This window comes from Meriones unguiculatus, chromosome 18, assembly GCF_030254825.1.
Source record: "Meriones unguiculatus strain TT.TT164.6M chromosome 18, Bangor_MerUng_6.1, whole genome shotgun sequence".
In the NCBI taxonomy this organism is placed as follows: Eukaryota; Metazoa; Chordata; class Mammalia; order Rodentia; family Muridae; genus Meriones; species Meriones unguiculatus.
The window spans coordinates 9,665,784-9,680,390 of NC_083365.1; the positions used below are offsets into that span (position 1 = coordinate 9,665,784).

The following is a 14,607-nucleotide window of genomic DNA, read 5'->3' on the forward strand; positions in this document are numbered from 1 at the left end:
AGAGTATCATACACGCTGGATAAGGCCTCTACAGTAAGCTGTCCCCTCTCTCTCCTACTTTGCAGAATTTTTTTTTATTATTATTATACAGTATTCTGCCTGCATGTATGCCTGTTGCCAGAAGAGGGCACCAGATCTCACTATAGATGGTTGTGAGCCACCATGTGGTTGCTGGGAATTGAACTCAGGACCTTTCGAAGAGCAGCCAGTGTTCTTAACCTCCGAGCCATCTCTCCAGCCCCCTCAGAATTTTAAAAGTTATATTTTGGGCTACTGAAATAGCTTGCTGGGTAAAGCCCTTGCTACCAAGTCAGTCGACCTGATTTTTCAATCTCAGAGAACCAACTCATGAAGGTTTTCCACTGTTCGACCACCCCTGCCACACATACAATGAACACATAAAAGGCAATAAAAATTTAAGTTAGCATATAGAATGGGCTCTTCGAGTCCGTCTGATCTCTGTTAGCCTGGGATCGGGGACAGATGTCTTATTCTCGCTCTCTTTCTTTATATCCTGCAATATTTTGCTTCAAAAACCTTGCTTTTTTCTGTTATACATTTAAAGACCAACAAATTCTAATGCTATCTTTGAGAATATACTTAGAGAAATGGATTTCAAAATCACACTCTTCCTAACTAGCCCCCAGCAAGCTAAGAACCAAGAAGAACTCTGTTTCAGGTAAATCCTTTATTGTTTATGTTCCAAAGACAGCAATAGTCATTGTCACAGGCATATGAACATCTATTTTGCAGGAAGAATGTGCTACAAGTCACACTAGTCACACAGCATTAGCATTCTGGCAGAGATGGATGATATTTCCAACTGCATCGGACACTTAATAAATGATAAACTCTGCTTTCTGTGTTTGGGTGATTCAATGGCGTCTTTCAGTGAACGGCCGGTCTCTCCTACTGTCAGCCCCGGTGGCTGAACTTTTCTGCTATCTTCTGCAGTTCCAGATCCATGGCAGCCAAGTTGTCCAGTTCTTTTCTCTGGGAAACAGAAAAGTGGAGCACTGAGGTCAGTTCATACTGCTCCCGTTCAGGGTGCTCTAAGGAGAACGGGGAATGGTAGGGACTGTGGAGGCTGCCTGAGCCAGCCAACATCAGGGATCTCCAAAATGTGCTCTCCTGACCAACAGACTGGGCACCCCAAGAAACTGCCCAGGAATAAGGATTCCTGGGTCCCCTTTAAATTTGCTGAATGAGAAACTCTAGGAGTCAGAAATCCCTGTGACTCTAAGGTACTTTCAAGCACCACCTGACACGATCAAAATAGGTAAAGGTGCTGTTTGGGTGGTCTGCATGTGCATTGGGATCACATGGCAGGCACCAGGTGCCCAAGCACTAAGGCGTACTGCATGCCCAGGCAGCACCTGGTACTCCTCAGACAGAATCTCTGGGATTGGATCCCAGACACAGTAGTATTCCTAGTTCACTAAGCAAGACATGAAAACACAGTGAGAGAGAAAGGACAGGGATAGGCACCATGGCTTGATGGTGACTGGAAAACAGCCCTGCTCTGTGACTAGGGTATCACGTTCTCACAGTGAGATTTCCCACCCGGTTTTCCCCGTTGTCAGACATGTTGACAGCATTGATCATCATCATCTAATTTAAGCAAAAGCCTCAAACTGTACCTCTTCCTCAGTCAGAACTCTCTGGTCAGCCCTGGCCTTTCCATCTGCGGCCTCCTGCTGAGGTCCCATCTGCTCCTCAGAGTCATAGAAGTCGGGAAATTCAGCTGCCTTCTTCCTGTACTGGAGGAGCTGGTCCAGCTCAGCCACTCCATCATATTGCCTTTTCAAGTCCAGGGGAGGTGTCCTGGCAAAGCTTCTCTTCTCATATCCCCAATTCACATCCTCGGAGAAGGGCCTTTTCTCCCACCAGTCGTAGCTGTACTCTGGGAAGAAACTCTTCTCGGTCAAGGTCAACCCATTTCCATCTTCACCTTCAACCCCAAGAAAACGGTCATCTGGGTTGTCCTTTTTCTCAAAGTCACCGTTCTTCCACTGGAGAGGGTCAAAGTAGGGGTTGAACAGCGCCCCTAACCGCTTTCTCTTTTCAGTGGTGGGGTAGAGTGCATATTGTCTGTCTGGAAACATGACTTCCTCCCTGCTTTCTTCTGGTTCTAACAGCTCTTCCTGCTGCCACCATTTCCCCTGGTCTCCTTCTTCACCGTAGCTGAGGTAGTTTTTTTCCTGCTCTTGCCATTTTCTTTGTGGATGCCCTTTTGCCTTATCTATGGGGCTTTCAGGAACAGGGAAGTGCCCTTCACCCAGGAATCTTTTCTCTTCTCTGGTGTCAGGAGCAGAATAGGCAGCTGGCTCACCACCCCTGCCTCTGTGTTGGCGTCCCTTTGCCCTCTCATAGCCTCTCTCCTCCTCAGTTTCTTCACTGTATCTGCTTGCCGTGCTTTCAAGTTCAGAGTTGGGGTGGTTTGTCTTGTACTCCATTTCCTGGCTCTCCTCTTCACTTCCTCTGCCTCCATACAGTGGTCCCTGAAGGCCCTCAGAACCCTGGAAACCCGGATGGCTTCTCATTTCTTCCCCATATTCAGGTTCTTCTTCTGAAGAAGCCCTGTAGTGTGTTGGGCGGTGGCCCCTCTGTTCCCCTAAGCTGGCTGTGGTCACATCTGCCTCCTCCGACTCCTCAGGAGCATGCCTCCTTCCCTCAGACAGAGGATGCCCTTCTTGAGACAACTTGCTGGGCCGGCTTCTTGCATGGTGGTGTCTGGGCCGTCGTTTGGCTACTTCAGAGGCTTCATCTTCCTCCCCTTCCTCGGAGTCTTCTTGGCTCTCCTTGTGGTTGCTAAGCTCCTGGAGTTTCTCCTGTGTCCTTGCCTCCTCCCCACTCTCCTGGCTGCTCTGCTCCCTGCTGTGTGTCTTCTCAGAGAGCCCCATAGAGCGTGCATCTGCTCTGGCCACTGACTCCTCTTTTTTCTTAGCTGTAGCCTCGCTTCTTTTGTTGGAGAAGGTGCTCTGTTTCTCTCCAGAATCTTCAAGGTGTTTCTCTTCACCAGCATCTTCCCTGTGCTCTCCCTTTGGGATATCCTTGCCTTCTTTTTCTTCTTTTTCTTCCTCCCTTTCCTCTCCGCCCCTCTCTTCTGAAAGCTGTATCTTCGCTTCTTTGGATACTTGTTGGTTGGAGGTACGGAGACTGACCCGGGGTTCACCCACTACCTCTCGGCTGTGTCCGCCTTCTCCTGTCCACTTCTCACTATCTGCCTTTGTCTGGCCTTGAGTGTCTTCTACTGGAGCTCCTGTTTCCTCCCTACTGGAGGGCCTGTGGGCTAATGAGGCACCCACTGGGTCTCTTAGCAATCGTACCGCAAACTTCGTGTTCTCATTTTCACCTTTCTCTTCATCTTTGTCTTCTTTCTCACCTAGAATGAAAACATAGGAGTAAGTACGACCTCAGAAATGCTTGAGGATCAAGTGCCAGCCTCAGTGATCACTACAAATCCTGCGGCCCCTGGAAAATGGGTACATAACTATAATTAAAGGATATGTTCAGTTCTTTGAAAAGCTGATGTTATGGAAGTTCTTTGACTTTAATTCTAATGAGCTCTCAACATGTTTCAGTTTTCACACTACCTGCCCAGCTTCTCTATTTGTGACTTCCAATAATCAGGTTGAAATTCCCATGTAACTTCAGGAAAGACTGAAATTCAGAACCAGAAGGACTCTTACAATTGATCCAGTTCAGCCTCCTTGTTTTACAGGTATAAAAGACATGGAGACTCAAGAGTGATAAAATTCCTGGCCATTCTTTCCATATTTGAGTACATTGGAAAGGTTAGCTTTGTGTAAATGAAGGGCTCTAACTATAATCCAACTAAATAACATTAAGTAGCAAAAATAGCAACTATTAAGATTCAAAGAAGGATTCAAAACTTATTCATCAGACTTTATTCTGCAGTCAATTGTGTGGACCCTATCCAGCAGGAAATAACAGTTTAACTTAGCTCAGTCATGTGCAGTGCATTTCATCCTACAACAGACTGTGGATTTCACAGTGGTCCTACACCATCTTATCAAGTGGTGATGCCATAGCCCTCTTGATTTCCATAAGTGCCTTTAGTGGTGTTTGTACAGCAAGAAGATGCCCTAACAATGTCCTTCTCAAGAATCATGAAATGATGTGTGGCTGCAACTGGTGATAAGAATGGAAGGGGCCTCTATTCATCTTCACTCGGGTTCCACCCAAGCCCCATTTTGTTTGATGCTGAGAATAAGTTTCAGTGCCGTGGGCTGTCTCTGAGTTTCATGAGTCAGCAGCAGATGACAGAACTGACATTTGCTGCTCTTTTCCATCTTTCCAAATGTCAGTAAGTCCTTTACTACATCCTCCCAAGGGAACTCTATGAAAAGAGATGTGGAGGTCACACTGTCTTTGTTGTTGGTTGGGAAGGCTTAGATTCCAACCTCCTCCACCAAGATCAGGTAGAAGACCTGGAGCCAAGGCCACTGGCAGTTAAAGATCAACATCAGCACCATCTATCATGGGAACCATTAGCTCTTTGTGGTTATGGAACGCTTGAGATGTGGTTTGACGAACTGAAACCTACTATACACACCAGATGCCCAAGATGTCATGAGACAGAGAGAGGGAGAGAAAATGTAATAAAATAACATTTTTTTATATTTATTGAGTGGATAAAGTAGATAAAATGAGATATACATTTGACATTAATTTCACTTGTGTCTTTTAACTTTTTAAATATGTCCACTAGAAAATTTGAAACTGTATTTGTAGTTCATACTATATTTCTTTTGAACAGCACTGATGGGCCTATTTGTTTGTTTTTAGACAGGGGTTTATTATTCGTTAATAGGTAGAGCTTAGAAAGCAAGCAAGCATAGCAGGAGCAGATCTCATGAGTCACATTGAACTGATATTTACAAAGGACAAAATTTATCTGTTTTATAAAATATTCAAGAAGCCGTAGCTGGTTTGCACCTCTCTGTTAAAGCACGGCCTGTCATGGTAGTAATGCTCTCATACTCCCAAGGCTGCGGGAATATTTCCGGTCTTCTATATATAGGCATTTGAGCGGCAGCTCATTTGTCACAGCCCCTGCACCATGTAAGAGCTCATGATGATGTCAGGATGACTATGAGGCCAGCTTGGGCTACAGAGTGAATTTAAGACTAGCCTGAATAACAAACAATCCTTGTCAAAAAGAGAGAGAGAGAAAGAAAGAGAGAGAGGAAGGAAGGAAGGAAGGAAGGAAGGAAGGAAGGAAGGAAGAGAAAAGGTAGGTCCCATGGTATTACATACAGTGCTGGGGCAGAGCTAGTTAGGCACAAGTAAGCAGGGAGACTTTGGGTGGTGGCCTTGGCCCCCTGTGTCCCCTTTCCAAATTCTTATGTTGAGATGCTAATCGCTGCTATGATGGTTTGGGGAGCTGAGGAGCTGGGCGTTCTTAAGTCCCACATGGAGCCCTCGTGATGAGAGCAGGGCCCTAACAAGGCGACACAGGAGAGCCACAACTTCCCTTCACTCAGGAGGACATGTTAACAAGGTGGTGAGGTGACCAAAAAATGGGACCTGACCTTGATCTTGTATACTAGCTGCTACAACTATGAGAAATCAGTGTGTATTGTTTAAGCCAATGGATCTGTGACAATTGTCTGTAGCTCTCACAGCTGACACAGGCAGGCAGATTCTCATGTCATCCTCAGAAACTGCTGGAGGACAGTGGAGGCCACACGCTCTTCCTTTTATCTGATTTAGGGGCTGAGGTGTCTTAAGTGTCAAGAACAGAAGTATTTTTATTTGTTCTGTGTTAAATGTGTACTTCCTATAGCAGCTTGTGCCTGAAGCTGAACACTCCTGCCTAAATTTAGCTCTAAGCCCAGCAGGTGAGATGGGGGAGGGCTGATTAGAAGTCTTAGCCAATCTGTAACCAAAGCGTGACACTCACTCTTGCTTCCGGGTAAAAGGGGAGAATGTTTCATCCATCGTGTTGCAAAACTGACCAGATCAACCAGGGTCAACCCTAGCCAGAAAAATCTCGTACCTGGTAAGAAACTGGAATGTTCTAAGGCCTCTTTAAGCCAAAAAACAAACAAACAAAAAAAAAAACCCAAAACAACAACAAAAACCCTTCAATTCTTTCCTTCTCCCCAAATACTTATTTGTTCAGGAGGGTACAGGAGAGTGGGAGTACAGAGGAGGCTTGGATGGAACACAGGCCAAACAGAGCATTTCCTTCACTCAGCTCAGCATTCCAGGCTGCCCATCGGGTTAGGAGAAAGACTACGACCAAGAGAGAGAAAACTACAACAGGACAGAATGGCGTGGCCCAGAACTGAGTTCCCTGTGACCTCACTTCAGAGGCGATATCTAAATAGCAGGTGTCACGTTAGATAATCAAAATGTTAAGCAGGTGGTGCACACCTTTAATCCCAGCACCTGGGGAGAAGGAGGCAGGTGGATCTCTGTGAGTTTAAAGCCAACCTCCTGTTTACATAGTGAATTCCACACTGGCCAGAACCACACAGTAAGACACAGTAAGATCCTGTCAATAAATAAATAAATAGTGGAAAGAAAGAAGATAGACAGATACACAGATAGACAGACAGACAGATAGATAGATAGATAGATAGACAGACAGACAGACAGACAATTAGCTTGAGATTTAACTCAGTGGTGAAATGCTTACACAGCCCCAGTGTGGCCCTAGGCTTGATCTTCACCACCACCAAACAAAAACAAATAAAAATTCAAATTCTTAACTTCCTTTGAAAATATGCAAGGTCTGAACAGCAGCATATGGTAACAGAGTGTATAGCTCTCCCCCACAGGAGGAGCGCATAGCAGGACGAACTCCTAAGAATCCTTCCCCCCGCCCCCCCCCCGCCCCCCCCCCCCCCGGCTCTGCTGTGTGGCTCTTCTTCTGCTCTGAGTCCTTCTTGATCCCTGTGGTTTCATATCTAGCCTGGGTGACACTTGAAGCTGCAACCCCAGAGGAGCACTTCTGTCCTCCTGGCCCTCCTGCTTGTATCTGTTCGGTGTTCTCGTTAGAGATCTGAGTCAGTTGTTTGCTCTTGGAGCAGGACCAACGAACAACGTCTGAGGGCAGAGCTGCCAAGCTGGGATTACGGTGGCGATAGCCTGAGCGCTAAGGACCTGGATTTGGAGACAAGAGGAGTGCGGCACTCGGTGACTTTCTCCTGAGCAGTCCTGGCTATCTGCTGACCTTAGGTGCCAGACCCTTCCCTTTGTACCAATCCAGTAAATGAAGACAGGGAAAGGGCGGCTACAGAACTGATGGGCCAGAGCAGCAGCATTTGCTTCCTGCGGTGACTTGGAACCCCCTGCCTCTACAGGCAGAAAATAAACTCAAAAAACACAGGAGTGCCTTGCCTGGAGTGGGATGGGGAGGCTTCTATTTCCTGTGCAGTGAGGTTCCTCACGGCTCACAGCACCCCGAACCCGCCGCGATTCTGAGGCACAGTGAGTTAACCCAGGTTACTCTGAGCCAATTGTCCACGGTTGTTGTTGAATCATTTTGTGCATGAACCCTCATGTACTGCAACCACAAGAGTGTTTGCCTTGTATTGAGAAATCTTAAAGGTAAAAAGGAAGAACTCGCCGTTCCCAGCTTAACTCAAACCTCCAGAGCAGTGGAAGGGGTTCACCAGAGCAGGGTTTCTTTGAACCGGCTTGACTTCCCAAATAACAAGGACTGTATAGAGAGCTTTGTAAGAACTGATAACAGGGGCTGGAGAGATGGCTCAGAGGCTGAGAGCACTGTCTGTTCTTCCAGAGGTCCTGAGTTCAATTCCTAGCAACCACATGGTGGCTCACAACCATCTATAATGAGATCTGGCGCCCTCTTCTGATGTGAAAGCATACATACAGATATTGTACACATAATAAATAAATAACTTTAAAAAAGAACTGATAACAGGAGATACAGCTTATGTCACTGTTCAAACTTTGTTTTCCATAGAAGCTCTTTAGTATAGACAAAATTCTCCGCAAAATACTCCGCTAGCCTCGGAACAAGTCTTCAGTTTTGCCCTCCCCTCTCCTTTTGACCCTCTTTCAGTCACGCCCTCATCTACCCATGCCTCTCCCCACCCAAATGAAGACCTATTTTAAATTTTTTAAAATATGAACTCAAGGAATTTCTTTAAATTTGTATGTTATTTTTATTTTATGTGCACTGGCATTTTTGCCTGTTCTATGCCTGTGAGGGTGTCAGATCCCTGGAACTAGAGTTACAGACAGTTGTGGGCTGCCATGTGGATGCCATGTGAACCCTGGTCTTCTTGCAAGAGCAGCCAGTGTCTTAACCATTGAGCCATCTCTCCAACCCTGAGGAAATCAAGGAATTTAAGAACTAGCAGATAGCTCGAAGCCTAACAGTCAACCTCAATTTCCCTTTTGCAAAAAAAAAAAAATAAGTCTAGAGGGAAGAAAGGATCTTCCCCACTGTCAGACAATTACAAAGGAACCAGAAATCATATCACTGTCTCTCCAGGTACCAGTCCAATCAATCAACACTATCTGTTGAATTATACCACAAGCATGCATTTGCAGGCAAGGTGGAGGCTTCAGGGAAAAGAGTCACTGCAGGCACAAAGGTCTTTCTGAAGTATGGACACTTACTCTTCTTCAGGACTTGCCGGCACTCAGGGGTAATTGTTGGAACACTAGACTTGGACAGGGCATTTGAGAGGACTTCAATGATACATCGAGTCACCTGTGAGAGAGCACAAAAGCAGGTTGGAAAGCTGTTGTCACCAGACCGCTGTTCAACCAGGAGCACCTGTCCCAGGAGGCCTGAGCACTTGACTGGAAGGGGTGAAGATCCTCAGGGCAGAGGACCGGAGGACCGTGAGGAAGCCTCCAAGGTACGACACTGCACAATCAAAGGGAAATAAAGGCCCACTTCTAAGCAGGCTAGAGGGAAATTGCCTCTGTCCTCAGGAAGAGTGAATCCTCTCGGAATGTGTGTGTTGACTACAGGAGGGACGTCATTTATCCCAGGTTCGAAGGGACAAAAGTTTGTCTTTGTGAGAGACCATGGGGGAGAGTGCTGTCCAAGGGAGTGAGGCAATCCAGTGCGTACGTGCAAGTCAAGACTCTAACACCTCAACTTACCGTTTCTTCATTGTGATTCCTGTTATCCACTGGAACTGAGCGGACAGCTTTGAAGGGAAAAAATGGAAAATGTTGAGTTGATTTCTTGGAGGCGGAATGAACCAAGTTTGTAAAATCTCCCTGTTTCCCTTGGCGGGGATACAGAGCAAGTACTTCAAAGAACCCATAGTTGGCATGGCAACGGCCATCATTCTAGTTGCTGTACACGCGTGCACATGTACATACGTGTGCGCGCACAAACACACAGCTGTTTCCCCAGCAATGCCTTAAACATACGTGGAAACAAATGCTGTCTTACAGGCAATATAAACCAAATCCAGATCACATCTGAGGAAGCGCTTAAGTTTTGGCAGTTTGCCATGTCTTGTGCTAGTTACACAGACGTCCTGCATTTGTGAAAATTTTGTTAAGCTGTACACTCACTCTATACAGTTTTCTACATTCTGTGCTATAATAACTTAAAAAAAAAATCAAGATAGAATCAGGTCCCCTCCGCAATCCCTTCCCTCTGTCTCTACTGAATGGCTACAGATCTGTGGCTCTCTCTCGGACTACTCCTGTTCCCAAGGAAATATCCTCCCCTAAACTCACTTCATAAAAACACAGATATTAAAGGCCAGGCATGGAGGTGCACAGCTTTAATTACAGCACTCAGAATTGTGCGGGGGGGGGGGGGTTTGGCAGGAGGATCTCTGTGAGTGAACAAGGCCAGCTTAGTCTACAGGATTTCCAAGACTTCACAGAGAGACCCTATCTCAAAAAAAAAAAAAAAGTCAACCTCAACAGCAAAAAACATGGGTATTAGATTATAAATCACCCGAGACCTTGACTTAGCAGTTTGCTTCTGCATTTGTTTCAGTGCTATAATGTTCTGCATTGTATACAATTGTGTAAACACCACTAGAAGTATCAAGTTCTCTAGCACATTGTTGAGCTTAGAGTATCCAAACTGGCATTTAACAGCTGGTGCATGACAATATGTTTCAAAGGAAAAAAAAATAGTGCTCCAGATTTTATGGGATTCTGCTTGACTTAAATCAGCATTTGAAGCATCTTTGTTATTCAGTGACTAGCATTTGCCTGTGTCTTGTCTTCCTTCTTCCAATGCTGCTTCATTCTTTTACTTTCCACTTTCCCTTTGTTATGTCCAATCACTTCTGTTAGAGAAGCTCAAAGCCTTGCCCACTCTCCCATCTCTACAGTACAGGCATCACCATGCTGGAAGAAACTCAAAGAGGAGAGATTTCTTCTTGGTCCCCAGAACCGAAGACCTAGCTAGGACAAGAGCAAAATCCTCAGGTATCAGACACAAAAGCTACTCAAATGCAGTTTATTTATAACCAGCACCCTCATCTTTCTGCCAAATTGTTTGCTTTCCAAGCCTCATCAAACTCCTATCACATCCATTGCCTATCAACCCAGAAATAAAATACACGGGACCTGGGATATATCTCAGGGTAGAGTGCTGGGGTAGAGCACTTTCCTAGCATGCGTGAGGTCTTAAGTTTTACCCTCTGCACCAAGTAAAAGAGGAGGTGAGGGGACCTTCTCTCCTGAGCTTACTAAACTGTTTTCAGGGACCCATTGTTATCCAACTTTATTGACATCATTTAAGTGTTTGTACCTGATACGGTGGTACACACCTATAATCCCAGCACGCAGGGAGGGAGAGACAGACAGATTGTTATGAGTTAGAGGCCAGCCTGGTCAACAAAGCAAGTCCAGGACAGCCAAGGCAAAACAGAGAAACCTTGTCTGGGGGTGGGGGAGAGTTTGAAAAGTGCCTAGTTATGAAGGAAGCCTTCAAGTTATTCCTCAAATGTAGGTCAGACAAAACCTCCTTAGCTTTGGGGGTTTTGTTGTTTTCCCTTTTCATCAGTGCTAAAGACTGACATGACAGGCTGTCACTCCCCAGGTAAGCCCAGCCCCAACCCAGAGCCAGCCTTTTGTGCTGCAGACGACAGCTACTTTGAGAACATACTCACTTTTGCACTTTCCTTTTTTTCACCTGAAATCTGTGAAATTCTCTGGAAAGAGTAACTGTGGAAGAATTACTCCCCTGATGACTGAAGAGTCACCCGGACCTTCTGTGTCACTGCAGCCCAACATACATCCTTCTGTCTGTTATTTGCCCAATATAAAGTAAGTACTTTAACTACCCATACTGCCAAAGTATTAACCGTTGTCAGATCTGATGGCCAAGAGCTGTCTCATCGTCCTAGGCAATTAGCAATCTACAACTTACTATTATAGAGCACCCCAGTTTCCCCAAGGAGGCTCCTCAGACTCTGCTCACTAGAAAGGAACTAGGGTCTTATTATGGAGCTGCAGCGTGTGCCTCGGTGAGACTAAGTGATGTACATTTCTTCCAAAAGAATCTCTGATAGCAAAGTAATAGCTAAAGATATACTGAGTCCCCTAAACTGGCTTAACTTATCTTGTAGCAAATAACAAGTAAACATAATGCTTATGAAAGAGTAAAATAATCAAATGGTAAATATATATATATAAAATAATAAATCTGAGAGTGTCAGAATCCATAAGACTATTAAGGTTTCATCACAGGTGAAAATTACAGCTGCAAAACAGGTTAAGCATGTTCTTCTGCTAGTGAGCCACGGGCACCCCCAAATTCCACCTAAGTTGCAAGTCAGACAAGATCTGCATAGCAAAAAAAAAATCCTTCATATATTATGGATGTCTTGCCATTGATCTATTCGTATTAATTTTTAAAGCGTCAGTTTATTCATAGATGTTTAAAGTATGCAACACTTACCATACATAGTGGTGGATCTCCTTCAAGAAGCCCTGAACGGCAGAAAATGAACTAGATGACTCCCTGAGGCCTCTGTATCTATCATGATCTTGCTAAATAACAAATTACTCAAAGTCCTCCTTGCCAGATTTGGGGAGGAGGAGATGAGGAGATACTGAGATACTGTGCTGTCTTTCTGGGGTGATGAGCATGTCCTGAAATTTGATAGTGGAGATGGTTACAGTCTGTGGATAGCTGATACAGCGCTGAGTTAGACGCTTTTAAGCAGCAGCTGCATGATATGTGAATTATAGCCTAAAATCTGAGAAAGTAGTTAGTATTAAATATAAGCTTTTATTAGACTATTCCTTCATAGGAGGTATGTGTATCTTTAACCACCACAGTTAAATTTTACTCACTATTTTGTAATATAAAAAACAATGTAGGATTGTGGCCTCTTAAGCAATCAATGCGTTTCTGAAATACTTTGGACTTGAAGAATTCTACATTATTCAGTTTGTTTTCTGTAACCAAATCAATAATATGTATTAGCTAGTCATAAGAGTGCTTCTTAAAAATTGAGAACATTGTAAATGCAATAAAGTAAATGACCTTTGACTTTCATTTTGTCAATGAAATCACATTGAGTGATTTCATTCAAGATGAGAGATTCTTGTCTATCAAAAGTTCATATTCATGAAAAGGATATGGACATCTCAATTCTAGTCAGGAATCTCAGTCTCAGAACTGAGTCTCTGAGGCCATTCAGAGAGCCAAAGAAAACTGCTAGCTTAATTTGGCCTTATCCTTACTTTTTAGTGTCCCAATACAAGCACACTTTTCAAGTCATCAGAGATCTCTGAGTAAATTTAGAGTAGTTTGATACTCAACCCCACAACCATCCACACACAAACTGTCAAATATAAACTACCTCTGTTTTCATCTTTCAAAACTGACTGAAACATTAAGTTTACTATTCTGGGGGTACTTTTATGGGCATAACACAGTCTTTTTGTGTTTTTTTGTTTGTTTGTTTTTACTCTAGAGTACAAAAGGAATTATCTAGAACAGCTTCATAAATTCATAAATTAAAAAACGGTCGACTTACACATGAATTACCTCTCTTTAGAAACGTAAATACATGCTAACCCTGTAAACACAGACACACGGAGACCTGCGCACACATATACGTCATGCTGAGGAAAATGCATTATATGCACACGGATCTAGTTCTAACTCAGCGTCTTTACAATAATAGAGGAAATTCTGCAGATGCCCCCACCCCACTGCACTGACACACAGAGAATCAGACTACAAAGGCTACGGAGAGCCTGGCATCTCTGCAGAGAACACAAAATGCGGCTCTGCTGGCCAGGGTCGCACCGCCCCTGCGGGGAAAGCAAGGACAAGCTTCCCCAACGCAAAGAGGGGTGAGGCAAAGGACACCCTGGAGAGGGGAGGCGAGGCGGAGGGGAAACCGCGCCCGCCAGCGCCGGGAGCTGTCCGAGGTCCTGAAGGCCACTCACCGGCCAGAGCTGCGGCGCCCAGGAGGCCGAGGAGCAGGGCCGGCTGCATGGTGCGGCTCGCCGGAGGAGCGCAGGAGGAGCGCGGGCGTGCGGGCTCCGCAGAGCAGCTGCGGCGCGGTGGGCGCGGGCCTGGCTCTTATGGAGGGCAGGCGGGGTGCAGCGCCCGGGGGCGAGCGGCGGGCGGGGGCGCCCTCGCTCAGCCCTGACGTCACGGAGCAGCCCCGGGGCGGCGCCAGCGAGCGGAAGCTCGGGCCGCGCGCGTGGCCGTGCGCTGGGTCCCAGCAGGTGCAGGCAGGGGTGCGGGAAGCTGGCCAGGAGAGGCTCGCGCTGCGGCGCCTGCGCTCCGGCTCTCCCCCGCCCCTCGCTCAGACCTCGGGGCCTGCAGTCCCCAGTTTGAGGCTGTGGGGTACGTGTGATTCTCAAGTGCGTAAACGACGAGGTCAGCTTCGGGTGTCCTCTGCCAAACGAGAAAGATCCTTTCTTGGTTCAGATGTTCTGTGTTTTCCCATCTATGACTCTGCCGGCTATTTGTGGAGACCTCCTCCCCCATGTGCATAGTTTATTCCGATGGGCATTTAAAAAAAAAATCAGACAGGCCAAAAGGATGCACTATAAAATTCCCTCTTTTAACCTCAATTTCCAAGTTCGGTTTCCTTTGTAAGCACTTTCTGTGGCTTAGGCCGAATTTAGCTCGGAGGATATGTAACCGGTGCTCCTCTCCTCCCTCTCCCTCTTTCCCGCAAATGGTAGCCCTATGTTGCACCTAATGGAAATGTTGGTATTTAACCAGCTCTTCCTAATAGACAATTATTTAGTCTGTTACCCTTTGTATAGCAGGCTCTGGGCAGGGGATGGAGTGACCCTCGTAGGAACTAGTACGTCCTTGAAAACCTTTTCATCTTTGCTTGCTTTTAAGTTGAGGTAGAAACACGTTTTTAATTATGTGTGCAAGGGAGATGATAACATCTTCCAGATCATTTCTGACGTGGATTCTGATAGCCTAATAAGGAATCAGGAAAATGCATCAGGCAAGCGTCCTGCCCAGAGAGATGCAATCTGCTCGGATAACAGATTTTGAGGAACAGGGAAGCTTGACTTGAGTTCTCTTTGGTTAAGGTGATGAAGTTGTCTACGGACACAACAAAGAGAGATTTCCAGTTCCTTTTCCTGGAAAGAATGAGGCTCGAATTATTTTTGCACATCTGA

The 14,607-nt window shown here is 45.7% G+C and overlaps 1 protein-coding gene across 1 annotated transcript; it reads right to left on the reverse strand.

Moving 5' to 3' along the window:
- Positions 1–669: 669 nt before the first annotated feature.
- Chgb (chromogranin B) lies at positions 670–13,692 on the reverse strand. The gene is made up of 5 exons (XM_021651208.2): positions 13,402–13,692; positions 9,121–9,167; positions 8,626–8,719; positions 1,641–3,385; positions 670–993 (listed from the first exon to the last, which is right to left on the reverse strand). The coding sequence occupies exons 1-5, from the start codon at positions 13,448–13,450 to the stop codon at positions 916–918; spliced, it is 2,013 nt and encodes a 670-aa protein (XP_021506883.1). The 5' UTR covers positions 13,451–13,692; the 3' UTR covers positions 670–915.
- Between the last annotated feature and the right edge of the window lie 915 nt (positions 13,693–14,607).